The following is a 14,646-nucleotide window of genomic DNA, read 5'->3' on the forward strand; positions in this document are numbered from 1 at the left end:
GGAGGTTTGTGCCCACAACCGTAAAGCCCTACCTACCAGAGACCAGGTTCCCCTGGCAGGGGAGGAACGCATTCAACCAGAGCCGCAGTGACTGTGAAAGTAGTCTTATTATGCCAAGTCCACAGAGAGGCAGGGGACAGCGGAGGGATGCCCAAGTGGATGACTATGGGGAGGTGTGGATGGCACCAGTGGATGCCCCCATCAGGAAGCACCAAGGGTTTCATCTTTGTGTGTCCTGGCCAGGCCCTAGGACAAGGGCCACAGCACCCGCTCAAGGTCACACATCTGCAGGGGGTGGCCGGCCTCCTCCCTGGCTCAGGCATCCTAAGCTTCAGCCTGCCTGCTGAGCAGGTCTGAGCTCAGCTGGTAGTCCAAGTTGCTTCTTGGAGGAGCCTGGTGGGTACAGCCTGCACAGGGGGTCAGTCGTCTGAGGACCCTGCCCCCCAGGAGTCGAGAAAGCAGCTGTGCCCTACTGCTTGTTGGCTTTCTGCTGCCGCAGGGCCTGCAGGAAGACCCCCTTCACCTGGCCCAGGGTCTGGTGGTACATGCGGAAGTCCTCCTCCTTCCCACGCAGGGCACTGCCCAGAGCATCTCTCAGGATTCCGTTCTCCTCCATTTGAATGGCCAGCCTAGACGAGGGTTGGGGGAGAAGGGGCTGAGTGTGTGGAGGCAGCAGGTGTTCTGGGGCCCAGTGTTTTAGGAGATGCTGTGGTGCAGGCTTAGAGGTCCCTTCCAACTGCCTCCTCCTCTCTGGACCCCTCAGGAGACACATACCAAATGGATCTTTCTCTGGGCCTACCCACAGTCCTGACCCAGAAGCTCTGAGCAGCCTCAATTACCCAGATTCCTATACACTCCTCATTTCTTGCTTTGTTTTTTCCCCCACCATACGCTTAAATTTATTTATTTATTTATTTAGAGATAGGCTCACATGTACCCAAGGCTGGACTCAAGCTCAGTAAGCAGCCAGGTGTGAGCCTCCGCCACTCCTAGGGTGCTGGGATTACAGGTGTGGACCACCACGTCCTGTGTGCACAATGCTGGGGACTGAACCCAGGGTTCTGTGCAGGCCATGCCAGTCTCCTGACTGGGACACACCCTGGCCCCTTCAGCTCCTCTGTAGAGGGTTAACTACTGGAGAAAGTGAGGGCACAGCCTAGTACCGATACAGGTTCTCTTGGGAGCCTGGAGTCATCAGGGCACTGTGGAATCCCCCTACCCTAGACCAGTCCTGGCACAACCGTCCTTCTGGGAAAATAGAGGTCCTTGTAGCAAGGGAGAGGGACATGGTCCCTCTGCCTGTCAAGCCTCCAAGTGGGCATCTCTACCCTTTCTGGAAGCCTCCATGTGGGCATCTCTACCCTTTCCGGAAGCCTCCATGTGGGCATCTCTACCCTTTCCGGAAGCCTCCATGTGGGCATCTCTACCCTCCATGTGGCCATCTCTACCCTTTCCGGAAGGCTGGGCAGGAAGCACCTGGCGGTCAGCTCTTCGATCTGGGATTCCATGGGCATATCGGAAAGCTGAGTGGCGGACGAGTCTTTCTTGGCACTCCCAGGTGGGTTGTGCTTGGCGCTGGTGGCTGGTGGCCCTGTGGAGGAGCAGCCTCGTTCTGTAGTGAGGCCAGTTATGTGAGCTCTCCCTCCCCGCCCTGCCCACTTTCTGTGTTCCAGCTTGTGGAGAGTGGAGACATCACATCTCCTACAGGGTGCAGGGTGCAGGCTGGGGCCAGCTCTCTCTAGAAGCCCTCCCTGATGCTCTCTGCATCCCCATCCTGGCTCTGCCTGCCTGTGCCACGGTGGTCCTCACCTTTACCCCTCCACAGTTTTGTCACCGAGAGTAGACAGTGGGACCTTAGGGCTGGCCTGAGATCTGAGCCCAGGACCAGGCTGTCGCTGCTTCTGAGGCCACCCCTACCATGGTCCCCCATCCTGGTCCCCCCATCCTGGTCCCCCTACTGGTTTCCATGGTTTCCATTCAGGCCGGCAGCTTTATATTAGGAAGCTATGGGCTACTAGGCCCAGTGGCCACAGAGTGCTCGGAGAAAGATGGCAAAGTCATTTGTGACCTTGGGTGATGATGTCAGGACATCAAAATATTCTGAGCTAAAAAGGCCTCAGGAAATCCCCAGCCTTAGTAGAACTGGCCTTCACCCCGGCTGCATGGCCTTGGATAAGCCATGGAAATCCCTGAGCTGGCCTCCTCCTTGGCACTGCAAGGATAGATGGATTCCTAGTTGTCCTCAGTGAGTGTGACCGAATCACGGAGAACCCCTATGTTACCCCACTGTCCCTTGGCCTCCTGTCTCCTTGCTGTTCCTTTGAGCCTAGCTGAGCCTCCACCACTGTCTTTGTCCTTACTGGTCCCTGTGTGTGGTCCAGGGCAGGTGGCGGGGGGGTGGGGGGGATAGGGGACAGGAGAGCTGTGCTCCCCAATGGGCCAGTGAGCGGCAGGGGCCACATGGGCTTTCCAGGCATCGCGGGTGACAGGACAGAAGCTGCCCGTGCGAGGAGAATGGCACCCAAGAAAGGGACGTGGCCTCCCAGCCATGGAAAGTTCACCTGAGCCTTTCTTCAGAAGCCTGAGTGTTACACTCTCCCACTGTGGTTGGTCCAGCGGACCAATTCTGCCCGAGACCAGCTATGACCAGGGCCCAGTTAGGCTCAACCAAGGGCTAGGCAAAGGCTCTGGAAGGTGGCACAGGGAGTAGAGGCCAAGGGCATGCAGCAGGGGTACTGCCAGTTCAGGATAAGGCCCCTAGATGGCTCCCAGAGGGCCCCGACTCTCTGGGAGCCAGGCTGGCACATGGAACAAGAAGCCCCTCACAGCAGGGGCAGGCAGAGCTCCCAACACTTGCCTGCCTGCTCCTGAAGCTGCGCCACCCACCTCCTGGGCTCCTTACCTGGCTTGTTCCTGGCAACTTTCTGGGACACGGAGGTCCTGGAGGGCTCCAGGCGCATCTTCTCCAGGTGCTGCTCCAGCAGAACTGCGCGCTGGCGTTCCTCCTGCAGCCTCTGCTCGGCCTCCAACAGCTTGCTGCTGCTCTCCTCCACCCTGGCGGTTAGACACAAGCTTCACGCCCTGCAGGCGGGTGCCCCCATGCGTGATTCTTGGATCCCACAAGTGGTGCACACACTATGGAGGTGAGGGTTTGCCTCCCTTGTCTTGAGTTCACGGCAGTAACACCAGAACAGGCATTTCAAACTCTCTGAGGCATACGATACATGGCTGGCAGGTGAGCCACCCTGATCTCCTAGCTCCTGCCCTCAGAGCAACCAGCTCTCTGGTGTTTTCGCTGCTGCTTCTAGAACTTTCTGCCACACTGTACAGATGCTCATGTGCCTAGTTTGGAGGACTGGACACAGGTCTTGGTTTCCTATCATGCTGAGTGAGGGTTTCATTTCGCTTTACTGTCTCCTGTCAAACACAGTCCCCTCCCTGCTTCTCGGATGAGTTTTTAATAGGTAGTCTGTTTCTATTGCTGCTGTAACAGACCCACCACAAAATAGCAGGAATTAATAAGCAAAATTAACACAAAATTGCTTGAAGACAACACAAAGTTAGCATCTCATGGCAGGCTCCAGGTACCACAGGTTGAAATTCAAGCCTCCGCTAACCTGGGTTCCTATCTAGAATCTTTGGTGGGGGAGAGTCCCCTCCCAAACCCACTCAGCATCACCTCCCTGCCTACTGCCAGCTTCAGAAGGCACACCATGCCCTCCATCCTCGAAGCGGGCTTTGGATTACTCTGACCGACTCATTCCCCACAGTTCCCTTGAATGGCTCCAGGCAGGAAAACTGCTTCTCTGGGCTGAAGTGATCATCCCGGCTTGCCTTGTTTTGGGACCATGATGCACTGCTGATGCCCTGCCTTCCATAGGGTACATTCTGTGACTCTGCAGATGTAGGGGCCATGACATGTCCTTACTGCCCTGTTCCCCTGGACCTGGTGCTTGCCACACGCTTCTTACACCGTGCTCTTCACGCCTGCTGCAGACTGAAGCCCTAGGAGATCCTGCTCTGATTACCTCACCCGGAAGCTTGCTCTGTCCTGTGGGTCTTTCTGAGGCTCCCTAAAGCACTTTGGATTTCTGTGGCAATAAAAACTCAGAAGGCCAGGTATCCCTGAGATCCATCCTAGCAGAAGGTTACAGAAATAGTGGCTGCAGAGCTGCAGCCTGGAGTCCACAGTGGACAACAGGGAATCGAATCATCTCTCTATGTTGGAGAAGAAACAGCGGAGGATTGGGAGGGCAAGAACCTAGTTACTAACCAGAAACTGTACACTGGGCTGCCGTATACTAGCCTGAATAACCATCGACACCCATGAGGCACGAGTTTCTTGAAACTATCTTCAAAAGCAAGATGCACAGCTGCTCAAAGGCCAAAGGAATTGGATGGAGGAGTGGGGCTGTGGGCAGTGAGGATTAGAACAAGCTCCCCTGCTCCTCAGGCATGCTGGCAATGTGCCAGCTTTGCAAAGGCTCCTGTGGTTGCTGCACTGTGGGCCACAGACCTAAACCACCTCTACCAGCTCTGCCAAGTGGTCCCACTCTGACCAGCAACACAAACGTGGCTGCTCTGCACGTCATAGGTCAGCGAAACAAGACAACACACTGACAATGACATCAGCAGGCCTGCCTCTTCATATCCGCCATGCGAGAACTAAGGTCCTGGACAAGGAGGGTTGAGATTAGAAAACAACGGATAGCTTAGTTTGGATGCGGTTAGCATGGGAGCAAGGTCGTTCTGGTCCCTGTCTACTCAGTAGAGCTTACGGCAAGCCAAGGCCCTGCCCTGTGGGGTGTCACCTGGATGGCCTGCTGGCCTTGGAAGGTGGCTGCACCCATGCAAATGGACGGAGTAGTGGTGGCACCTGGGGCTGACACCTTATGTCCCAAACCTAGTCTCCCTAAAAACAAACCATGAGGACTCGCATGCTTCCTGCTAAGCCTGTGTGGGGAGAGAGACGTGTATGTCCTGCCTATCCACAGCTCTTCTGGGCTCTGTGGTCACCTAGAATGGCCTTCCCTGGGCTGCCCTGTGACGCGAGTACCACAAAAGAATGGGGCAGACGCCAGGAAGAAACTGAGGCCCTGTCTCAGAAACAAACAGACAAAATATCAAAGTAAAACAAGGACAGAAACGAACGTCTAACACAAGAAAGGGTTTGCAGACTAGAGACCAGTAACTCAGAGAGAGGAGTGTCCGACCGGCTGGGAAGTCACGTGATTGGTCTGCCTCTCCAAGAGGAGAGTGATCCACGGGGTACCAGTGAGCGAAATAAGCGGAGGTTGTGCATAATGTATGGAGCGATTTAAATATTTATAACAAATTAACAATTTAAAAACAAACAAATCCAAGGCTGCTGTCACTCTGCTTGTGGGGTGGAAACAGGACAGTGACCCTGGCTCACGTGGGGGCGGAGGGGCTCTCCTTCTGCTCTGCTCTTTCAGGAATGCGGGCAGTCTGCTTAACTACAGATTCCGTTCACACTCACGGACTTAAGGGACGGATAGCTGGCATCGTGGACAACGGTCAAGCATGATGTGAGTTTCCCAGAGAGTGTGTGCGTGTGTGCGCGCATGTATGTGAGCACATGCACATGTATGGGTGCCCGTGAAGTCACGCCAGGGCTAACTGCTTGAAAGAACTTGGGCTCTGAGGATGGGAAGCCTGGTTTTGGGGTGATGCTCTGGAAGTCAACATATTATATCTTGGCTGAGGAGCCCCAAAGTGACACAGGCATCAGAATGAACCAAGGTGCTCCGACGGCTGACGGAGGTGCCTGTGACTCTCAGCCATTGTTCCCTAACACATATCCTGGCTGATTTCCTTCTTCACTCTAGGCCCAAGGCCACTTCAGGTGAAGAAAAAGGCAACAGGGAGGGAAACTGAGTCACCCTGCTCCACCTGTGACAGAGAGAAGCCAAGGGGGCGCCCCCAGCAGCCATCATGTGGGGCAGTTCCCAGTGAGGCACAGGATTTCAAAAGGACCAACCATTGTACTTAACCCCAAGTCAGGATGGCAGGTTCTGCAGCAACAGTTTACCAGGTCACCCTCCAATACAGACATACCTAGGGAAATGGGGGCCAACGCCCAGACAGAGGACAGATATTTGTACTAGCCACTGAATGCAGTCATAGAGAAAGCAGGTGTTTCTTCATTGCTTCTGTACTGGCCACCCCAGTTCCCTTGGAAACAAGCCCTCTCTCCCAATTCCGCGAGTACCTGGGGGTACCACCAGTCTGGCTGCTCTCTCTTGGGGGTGGGGTGGGGGGATAGAAGTCCCAGAAAACACACCATCAAGACCCCTGCCCCTCCTCAGGCCTTCTGCTCTGTTCCTCAGCATTTCCAATACTTTCCAGGCCTCCCCCCTACTCAGCTGAGGCAGAGCTGGCTCCTGTTATCTGTCACCGCAGAACAGTGACGGACACACAACACCACAGTGAGGACAGGAGCTTGGTGGTGCCCCTCATGTTTTTTAGGATGGATTCCATGGCTGGCCCATGTGCCAGCCTGGGTACCTTCAGTGATTGCCAGCCAGGCCATGTGAGCAGGGGCACTGACTGATTTGAGTGGAAGCTGTCAGCAACTCTTTGGAGGCGGCTGGACCTCCTGGGTACCTCAGCTGCACGCTGGCTTCCTGCCTCTCAGAACCTCACCTTCTCAGCTCAGCTGCCCTCCTGTGCCCAGCAACTGCCAGCATCGGGCTAGGCTGTCACTTCCCCACATGACTCTCAGGCAGCTGACAGGACGACCACAGGTCACAGAGCTTAACACCCCTTGAATTAAGTCTGACTGTTCTCACTACAGAGCCAGTCCCCCAAGGTTACCACCTGACAGGCTGTCTGGGTGCACAGAAAACAGGGCTGCCCCCGAGAACAGGTCCTCCAGTGAGGACAGAACCCAGAGTTGTGGGCCCTGGAGGGAGCCCAGTCCCAACCCACACAGGCCTAGGAGAGAGCTGACTGGGTGTCATGTGTTACCGCTTCTGCAGGACAGTGACAAACTCATTCAGGCGGTCGCGCTCCACCTCGGCGGCCTGCCAGAGGGCCTTCATTTCTGCAGCTTGTGCCTGCCAGCCCTTTTGTTCTGGGGAGTCCAAGAACCTGGGGCCAGAGTAGAGGGCAAAGGGCAGAGGTCATGTTAAGTTGGAAGACATAAACATCCTTATACAGTGGCAGAAGGGGTGGTGACATCTAGAGGTTCTGGGATGGCCAGAGGGGAAGAAGCCCAGCCACCACCTGGTTATGTAGGCCACTCGGTCCCACTAAGTCTATAAATCCCTATGGAGGCCCAGGGGCCCAGGATGTGGCTTCTGGGGCCTGGTTCCCTGCCAGTGTCAAGTGTCAATGTCTGGCTCAAAGTGTCACAGGTACTTCACGGGAGACAGTAGTCCAGAGAGAGAAAACCAACTTGTTTATAGCCACATGGTAAATCTCAAGTGAGAGGAGGCCCACTGGGCCTTGCCTGGATCCCAAGCTGACCTGCAGGGGCCGGGGCACACTGGCAGCAGGCGTCTCCAGTGGACAGTGCGTGGGACAAACCATCCTTTGTCCATGAGCCCACAAGAAGAACAAAGGGTGCATTTAAGCCCTGAGCCTGGCTTTATCCACAAACAGGGGGCTGGGGAGCCGAGGGGATATCAGTGACTGAGTGTGGGGACCCACATGATGTGGGGCACTCCCCCTGGAGAAAGATTCTCAGCGGGTAAGAGAAGGCTGTGAGGTGGGGCTGGGCTGACTCCCTAGTAACAGGAAAGAGGCCCACACTGCCTGTCAGGGCCAAGGTCTGGCTCTGAAGCTGTTTACTCTATCAGGTGGCCCCGCCACAGGCCTCTCCAGCCTTATGTAACCCTCCATGAATGCTTGGACTTGGCCTGGCCTCAGTCCTCCATCCCTTAATAGGCTGGGGATGCTGAGCCAGGGAAGGTGGTAAGCTCCAGAGCTAGGGGTGCTATGCTCCTACTGCTCCTACCTGGGTGAGGTCCCATGGGGACTAGGCAGGGATGGCCTCGTGAGAGCCGACTCCACCAGTGTGTGGCCCAGGCTGGTCACAGAGCTGTGTGGAGGCAGAGGGGGACATCAGCAGGGAAGGAGTGGGCACTGCTGAACTACACAGTGGACAGGGATATAGGGAGCCAGTGGAGAAGGCTGTATGGGCCTCAGCTTCCCCATGGGCCAGTTGTCCTTCCTCTTTCAAGATAAAACAGAGCCACAAGCAACCCAACAGCAGTGAGTCTGAGAGACTTGGGAGGAAGTGTGCCCTGAGGCTGGGGCAAGAAGCTGGACAAGGGACTTCCAGCAAGTGCTTGAAGTGATGGAACCCAGGGCTGCCGGCACCTTCCTGCCACAGGGAGTTAATAGGAGAGGGCTTCAGGTGGCGCTTGACAGCAGGGCAGGCGACCTGAAGCATTGCTTTGTGTGCATGTGTGTGGTGTGTGTATCGTGTGTGGTATGTGGGGTGTGTATGTGCGCTGTGGTGTATGGTATGCGTATTGTATGTGGCATGTGGTATGTGGTATGGTTCATGTGTTGTGTGTGGTATGTAGTGTGTGTGTGTGCTGTGGTGTATGGTGTGAGTATTGTATGTTGTATGTGTTGTGTGTGGTATGTAGTGTGCGTGTGCATGTGTGTGCTGTGGTGTATGGTGTGAGTATTGTATGTGGTATGTGGTATGGTGCATGTGTTGTGTGTGGTATGTAGTGTGTGTGCTGTGGTGTATGGTGTGTATTGTATGTGGTATGTGGTGTGTATGTGGTGTGCTGCATGTGTTGTGTGTGGTATGTAGTGTGTGTGTGTGTGTGTGCTGTGGTGTATGGTGTGAGTATTGTATGTGGTATGTGGTGTGGTGAGTGTGTTGTGTGTGGTATGTGGGATGTGTGTGTATGTGGTGTGCTGCATGTGTTGTGTGTGGTATGTAGTGTGTATGTGCGTGTGTGTGCTGTGGTGTATGGTGTGAGTATTGTATGTGGTATGTAGTATGGTGCGTGTGTTGTGTGTGGTATGTGGGATGTGTGTGTGTGCTGTGTATGGTGAGTGTATTGTATGTGGTATTTGTGTTGGTGTGGTTTGGTTGTCTAACATGCACAAGATCCTAGTTTTGATTCTCAGTATTGCATGAACTGGTGTTATCTATAATTCTAATACTGGGAAGATAAGGTCGGGAGAGTCAGGAGCTCAGTCATTCTTGGCTACATCTCAAGTTCAAGGCCAGCCTGAGATACTTGAGACCCTGTGTTAAAATCGAAAAGGCCAGACATAATGGCACATGACGTTATCCAGCACTTGGAGACAGAGGTAGGAGGATGTCTGTGAGTTCCAGGCCAGCCAGGGCTATCTAGTGAGACCCTGTCTCAAAATAAATAAAACAAAACAAAATTTCACGCAGGGGCTTTCCATAAGAGGAAGCAGGGAGACACCATTTCTCCAAATACTACGCAGTCACTCACCATCCCTCCAGCCTGTGTTTTCCTTACCGAGAGGATCCTAGCCTGCCGACATGATCGCCTGCCGAGGCCGGAGAGCTGGTTACCGGGATCTGGTCCTCAGGGAACATGGCATGGGTGGGGCTGGCCCCTTCACCCCCTCCTTTATTGTGGAGATACTGCAGGGAACAGATGTGGGGTTGGATGTCAGGGTTTTGGTGCCAGCCTGGAGAGGGCAGGGGGCGGGCTTGACTGGCTTCCAGCTCCAGGGTTATGAAAGAAGCTCCTCTTCAGGGAGAATGCTGGCCTGGGCGGCCAAGGCACCGCTTGCATGACAATGACAGCTTACAAAGCTTTTGCTCAGAGGAGGCTCCAGATGAGACCATTGCAGGCCAGGGCCACAGGGAGGTGTGAGGACAGTGGGGGCCAGAGGCACAGAGAGGTCAGAGCTGACGTCTGTCCTTGGTGGCCCCACACAGTTTATGACTTAAGGTCAGGGCCATCTTCAGTCCTCACACCTGGACTTCAGTCTGAGGGCCAGTGCTTGTGTGGAAGTGGAGCTTCCCAGGCTCCTCCCTCTTTTGGCCTCTTCCTCTCTTGTGTGCACCAGCAGATCCTTGCGGGAGGCTGGGCCACATCAGTGCAGTGAGTGTGGCTTCTAACAGCCTGGCATGGTATGGCCCCAGGAATTCTGAGAAAACCGGAATATGCAATTGCATTGGTGAGGGGAGCTTGGCTCCCAGCTGGCTGTGTCCTCTTTTGGAGACCAGGAACAAGAACAGAAGGTGATAATGCTAGAACGTTCCAAGCACTCCTCTCAGGACAGCAGTATTGAAGACCGCAAGACGATGTCCCCCACCTGCCCGATGCCCAGAGCGCTCCCTTGACCAAGCCTGCAGCCCCAGGCTCCCCTGGACTCAGCAGGCCAGTCAATTAGTGCCGCTCTGAGTTGAGAGAGGTCAGAGCCCTGGTAGCTCTGATGGACCCCGGGTCCTAGAAGGAAACAAGGGACAGAGCTGCTTTGTGACCCAGCTCCACCCACACGGTAGGTCTGAAGGGACCCACGTCCACCCACGCGGTAGGTCTGAAGGGACCCACGTCCACCCACGCGGTAGGTCTGAAGGGACCCACGTCCACCCACGCGGTAGGTCTGAAGGGACCCACTTCCACCCACGCGGTAGGTCTGAAGGGACCCACGTCCACCCACGCGGTAGGTCTGAAGGGACCCACGTCCACCCACGCGGTAGGTCTGAAGGGACCCACGTCCACCCACGCGGTAGGTCTGAAGGGGGAGGGGTGACGGGAAGACACAGGAGGGGAAGAGGCCAGAGTTAGACGTGTGCTCAGGATCTGGATGGAATGTGGGCTAAGCAGGAATGGGGCACGGGGTGGCTGTGGTGTAACAGAAACCAAGGATGTATGAAAAGCAATATGGAAAATACTGTTTTATAAGCCAATTAAAATATACAACAATAAAAAAAGAGTACGAGAGGTGCCCTGCAAGGGTGGACAGTGCTGGTTCTAGAACCCACAGGCTGTGGCTGAAAACCGCAGTGCGGGCGGTGACCCTCCCTCCCCACCATTAGTCAGGGAGGCCTCACCGGCTCCCAGCATTGCTCCTAGCTGTCTCCATAACTAGACAGTAAGATCCTACTGCTGAAGACCGGCTGTAGGACACAGAGAAATCAAGCCAGGGGAAAGCTGGGAGTGTCCACTCTGCTGGCAGGCTGTCGTGGTGCCAGAAGGTGATATGGAGGTTGCTGGGGGTGGAAAAGAGTCACCAAGGGTCATACCTAGCTGTGATACTAGCCTGCCAGGCAAGATGTGCCCACTGGCGCACAGTGGCATGACTTCTGGGGGCAACCAATCGATTTTTGATTGGATTCGAGGCTGGAATTCACCCCTGATACTGTAAACATGGGGGAGAGCCCATGGCCAGGGAGGTCACAGACCATAGGGATGGATCTTCTACTGCTATTTTGCTAAATGGGCACGGTACCAAACTGCCTTCCACGTGTTAAACCCACAGATAAGTGTGGGTTTCGGCCTCCGTCACAGAAGCTTCTGCTTGTGGTGAGTGAGAATCAGAGACTTACAACTGGTCAAAGTGCTGAGAATGAGTGACCGAGAGCTTAGCCCTAAATTAGACACCTGCACTCCCCTCTCAGAGGCTCAGGGAATGCCAAGAACAGGGGGTAGGAAGAGCATAATGAGGGTGGGAGGGGAGCTAGGAAACGCTGTCCCATGACGTGACACTCCAGCAGGGGGAAGGGGAGGGGCTCATAAGACCACACCCCTCTCGGGAACTCCTGACAGCCAATGGTTGCTGAGGACTCAACTCCCTTCAGTGTTGTAGGCACTGGTGAGTTGCCCTCCCTTAATGCTAAAGCAACCCTAATTAAATTCAGTGGTCACACACACAGAGAAAAGAAGAAAGCAGGAGACACGTTGGGAAGAGAGTTAGTGCGGGGTGGGAGAAGGTAGGGGAGGTTATGAAAACAGCCCAAATACCTTTCATACATGTATGACATTGTCAAGGCTTTAAAAGGGTTTTAATTAAGAAGTGTGGCCGTCCTACTGACTGCAGTGTGAACGTAGCTGGAGCACAGCTCCCACATGGGTCACGAAGGTGGGGGCCACAGCTGCAGATGGGAGAAGTCTGGATTCTCTTGGCCCTGGTGAAGTTGAGGGTGACAGGAAGCCAGGGGTGGCTTTGAGCTGAGCAAGGACATGATCAGGCTGGTGTTTTAGACAGATCACGCGTGCTCAGGGTGGTGTGGCCCACAGACAGGGCTTGTGTTTTAGGAAGGAAACGTGAATACAGAATTAGAAGGCTGCTGGATGCAAGGGGTCCACATGGACCCTGTGTGGCCAGTGCTGACCTGAGAGCAAGGAGGTAGAAGGTGCTAGCCGGGCACTGACGGCCCCTGCCCCGGGTGGCACCCTGCTCACCTGCACACTGAGTTGCCCAATCTCCAGCTCCAGCTGCCGCACCTTGGCCTCACGCTCGGCCACCATGGCCCGCAGCTGGGCTACAAGGCTGCTGCTCCTCTGGGCCTCACTGTTGATCTTCTGGTCCAGGTGGTGCTGGGATGTGCGCCTTGATTCCTCCTGCACACTCAGGCTGCCCAGAATGTCCTGCAGCTGCTTTAGCTGGTCCTGAGGGCCAGACAGAGGGCAGGCAGAGGCAGCCTTGGGCTGCTTTGGGTAGGAAAGGACAGGGCAGGGGCAGCTGGCTTCCTTACCCGGAGCCATCTGACTTTCTCTGGGCCGAGACCACCCTAGCGGGAGACACTAGTTATCTGACTGAGAACCAGGAGCACCCTTCCTGGGGATTCAAGGCTCAACTCTGATGCCTTCTGGCCTCGGATTTCCTCCTGGGAGACTGGGGCCAAGACGGCCAGATGGGAAAAGCGACCCTTTAGTTATCAGAAGGCAGTTTGGTGGGTAGGTGCCCAGCCAGTAGGCAGACACGTGAGTGCAAGGAAGGACTGATCCAGCATGCTTCATGAGGAGCCCGTCAGCACCTGACCTGAGGCCTGGACCCTGGACATATCCCCAGGGAGGCTCTAAGGACAGAGGCTCCTTGCTTTGGGGCAAAGAGGAACGACAACTATGACCTGGGACAGGAGACCTCAGGAGAAAACGGAGACTCAGAGCACCCCAGGCACAGAACTGTCAGTGAGGTGCCCACAGAGGCAGACTGATCCCAGAGGTGGGTGCCCCCATTTCACCCCATTACAGAGTGCTATCCCCTCTGGGGTCCCAAGGCCAAGGGCACTAGGTTCACGGTTGTCTCTCTCAGGCACTGTGGGTAGCTGTGTCCCAGGGGCAGGACTTTACTGTAGGAAGCACATCTGAGGTGTCTCTGCTCTCAACGCCCCCTGCCTGCATACCATGAGGGCATCAATCAGCTCATCGTCATGTCTGCCCTTCTCCACCAGGGTCACCATCTGGGTCTTGAGGGTCTTCACCTCACTGGACAGCACCTTGTTGCGAGAGCGCAAGCCCTCAAACTTCCTTCTCAGTTCTCCCAGCTCTGTCTGGAGGGCGTCCCGCTCACTGGCCAGTTTCTGTAATCAGGGAGTGAGAGTTGAGGCTAGCCCGTGCAGTAGTTCAGGGTAGCCCAGTTCCCATTGACTGGAGAGACTCGGAAGGGGCGGCTATGGAAGGCCACAGGAACCAGGGATAGGGCCAGGGCCGACCGCAGGCAGACCCGGCTCCCCCTTTTCCTGATGGGCACGTGGCAGACAGCTCTAAGGGACAGCAGCGTACCTCTCCTGACTTAGAAAACGAACGTGAAGACTGGCAAGATGGCTCAGAAGATTGAAACCTGAGCTTGATCTCTGGGACAAGAGTAGAAGTTGAGTCCTGCAATTGTCTTCTGGACTCTACATGTGCATACACACGCACATGCATGCACATATGCCTGGACTCTACATGTGCACACAGGCACACACGTGTGCACACATGCCTGGACTCTACATGCGCACACACACATGTGTGCACACAAGCCTGGACTCTACATGCGCACACACGCACATGCATGCACACAAGCCTGGACTTTACATGTGCACACACGCACATGCATGCACACATGCCTGGACTCTACATGTGCACACACGTGCACACACGCACATGTGCACACACGTGCACACACATGCACACACGTGCACTCTACACACATGCACACACGTGCACTCTACATGTGCACTCTACATGTGCACACACGTGCACACACGCACATGCATGCACACATGCCTGGACTCTACATGTGCACACACGTGCACATGCATGCACACATGCCTGGACTCTACATGTGCATACGCGTGCACATTTGTACACACATGCCTGGACTACATGTGTACAAATGCGCACATGCGTGCACACATGCCTGGACTCTACATGTGCACACACACGCACATGCGTACACACATGCTCTCTTGCACAAACAGCACATAACTACAACTAGCCACGCTGCCTACCAAACTCGTTTCTTCACCAAAATGGCTCGCGTCCACTTTACTTGTGTTGTGTTTATGGTTTCTAACAGAAACACAGTGCTGTTGGGAGCTGACTACTGACCTCTTCCCACTTAAACCCACTCAGCAAGGGGCCGCACAGCTAACAGAGCTTCTGTGACATTGTAGAGGCAGGAATCCCCTCTGCATTCTGCACCTGGTCCTGTCCCGTATGAACTAGATGCTCACACACT

General features: G+C 55.1%; 1 protein-coding gene across 1 annotated transcript in view; it reads right to left on the minus strand.

Moving 5' to 3' along the window:
- Positions 1–469: 469 nt before the first annotated feature.
- Positions 470–14,646, minus strand: part of Ccdc13 (coiled-coil domain containing 13) — a 29,851-nt gene continuing 15,674 nt past the window's right edge. The window contains exons 8-15 of the mRNA XM_038324530.1: positions 13,328–13,504; positions 12,384–12,590; positions 9,483–9,610; positions 7,982–8,065; positions 6,991–7,113; positions 2,903–3,054; positions 1,477–1,591; positions 470–629 (exon numbers count right to left, since the gene is read on the minus strand). Coding sequence (XP_038180458.1) covers positions 470–629; positions 1,477–1,591; positions 2,903–3,054; positions 6,991–7,113; positions 7,982–8,065; positions 9,483–9,610; positions 12,384–12,590; positions 13,328–13,504 — 1,146 coding nt within the window. The remainder of the gene's footprint in view (positions 630–1,476; positions 1,592–2,902; positions 3,055–6,990; positions 7,114–7,981; positions 8,066–9,482; positions 9,611–12,383; positions 12,591–13,327; positions 13,505–14,646) is intronic.

Source organism: Arvicola amphibius, chromosome 3 (assembly GCF_903992535.2).
Source record: "Arvicola amphibius chromosome 3, mArvAmp1.2, whole genome shotgun sequence".
Classification (NCBI taxonomy): domain Eukaryota; kingdom Metazoa; phylum Chordata; class Mammalia; order Rodentia; family Cricetidae; genus Arvicola; species Arvicola amphibius.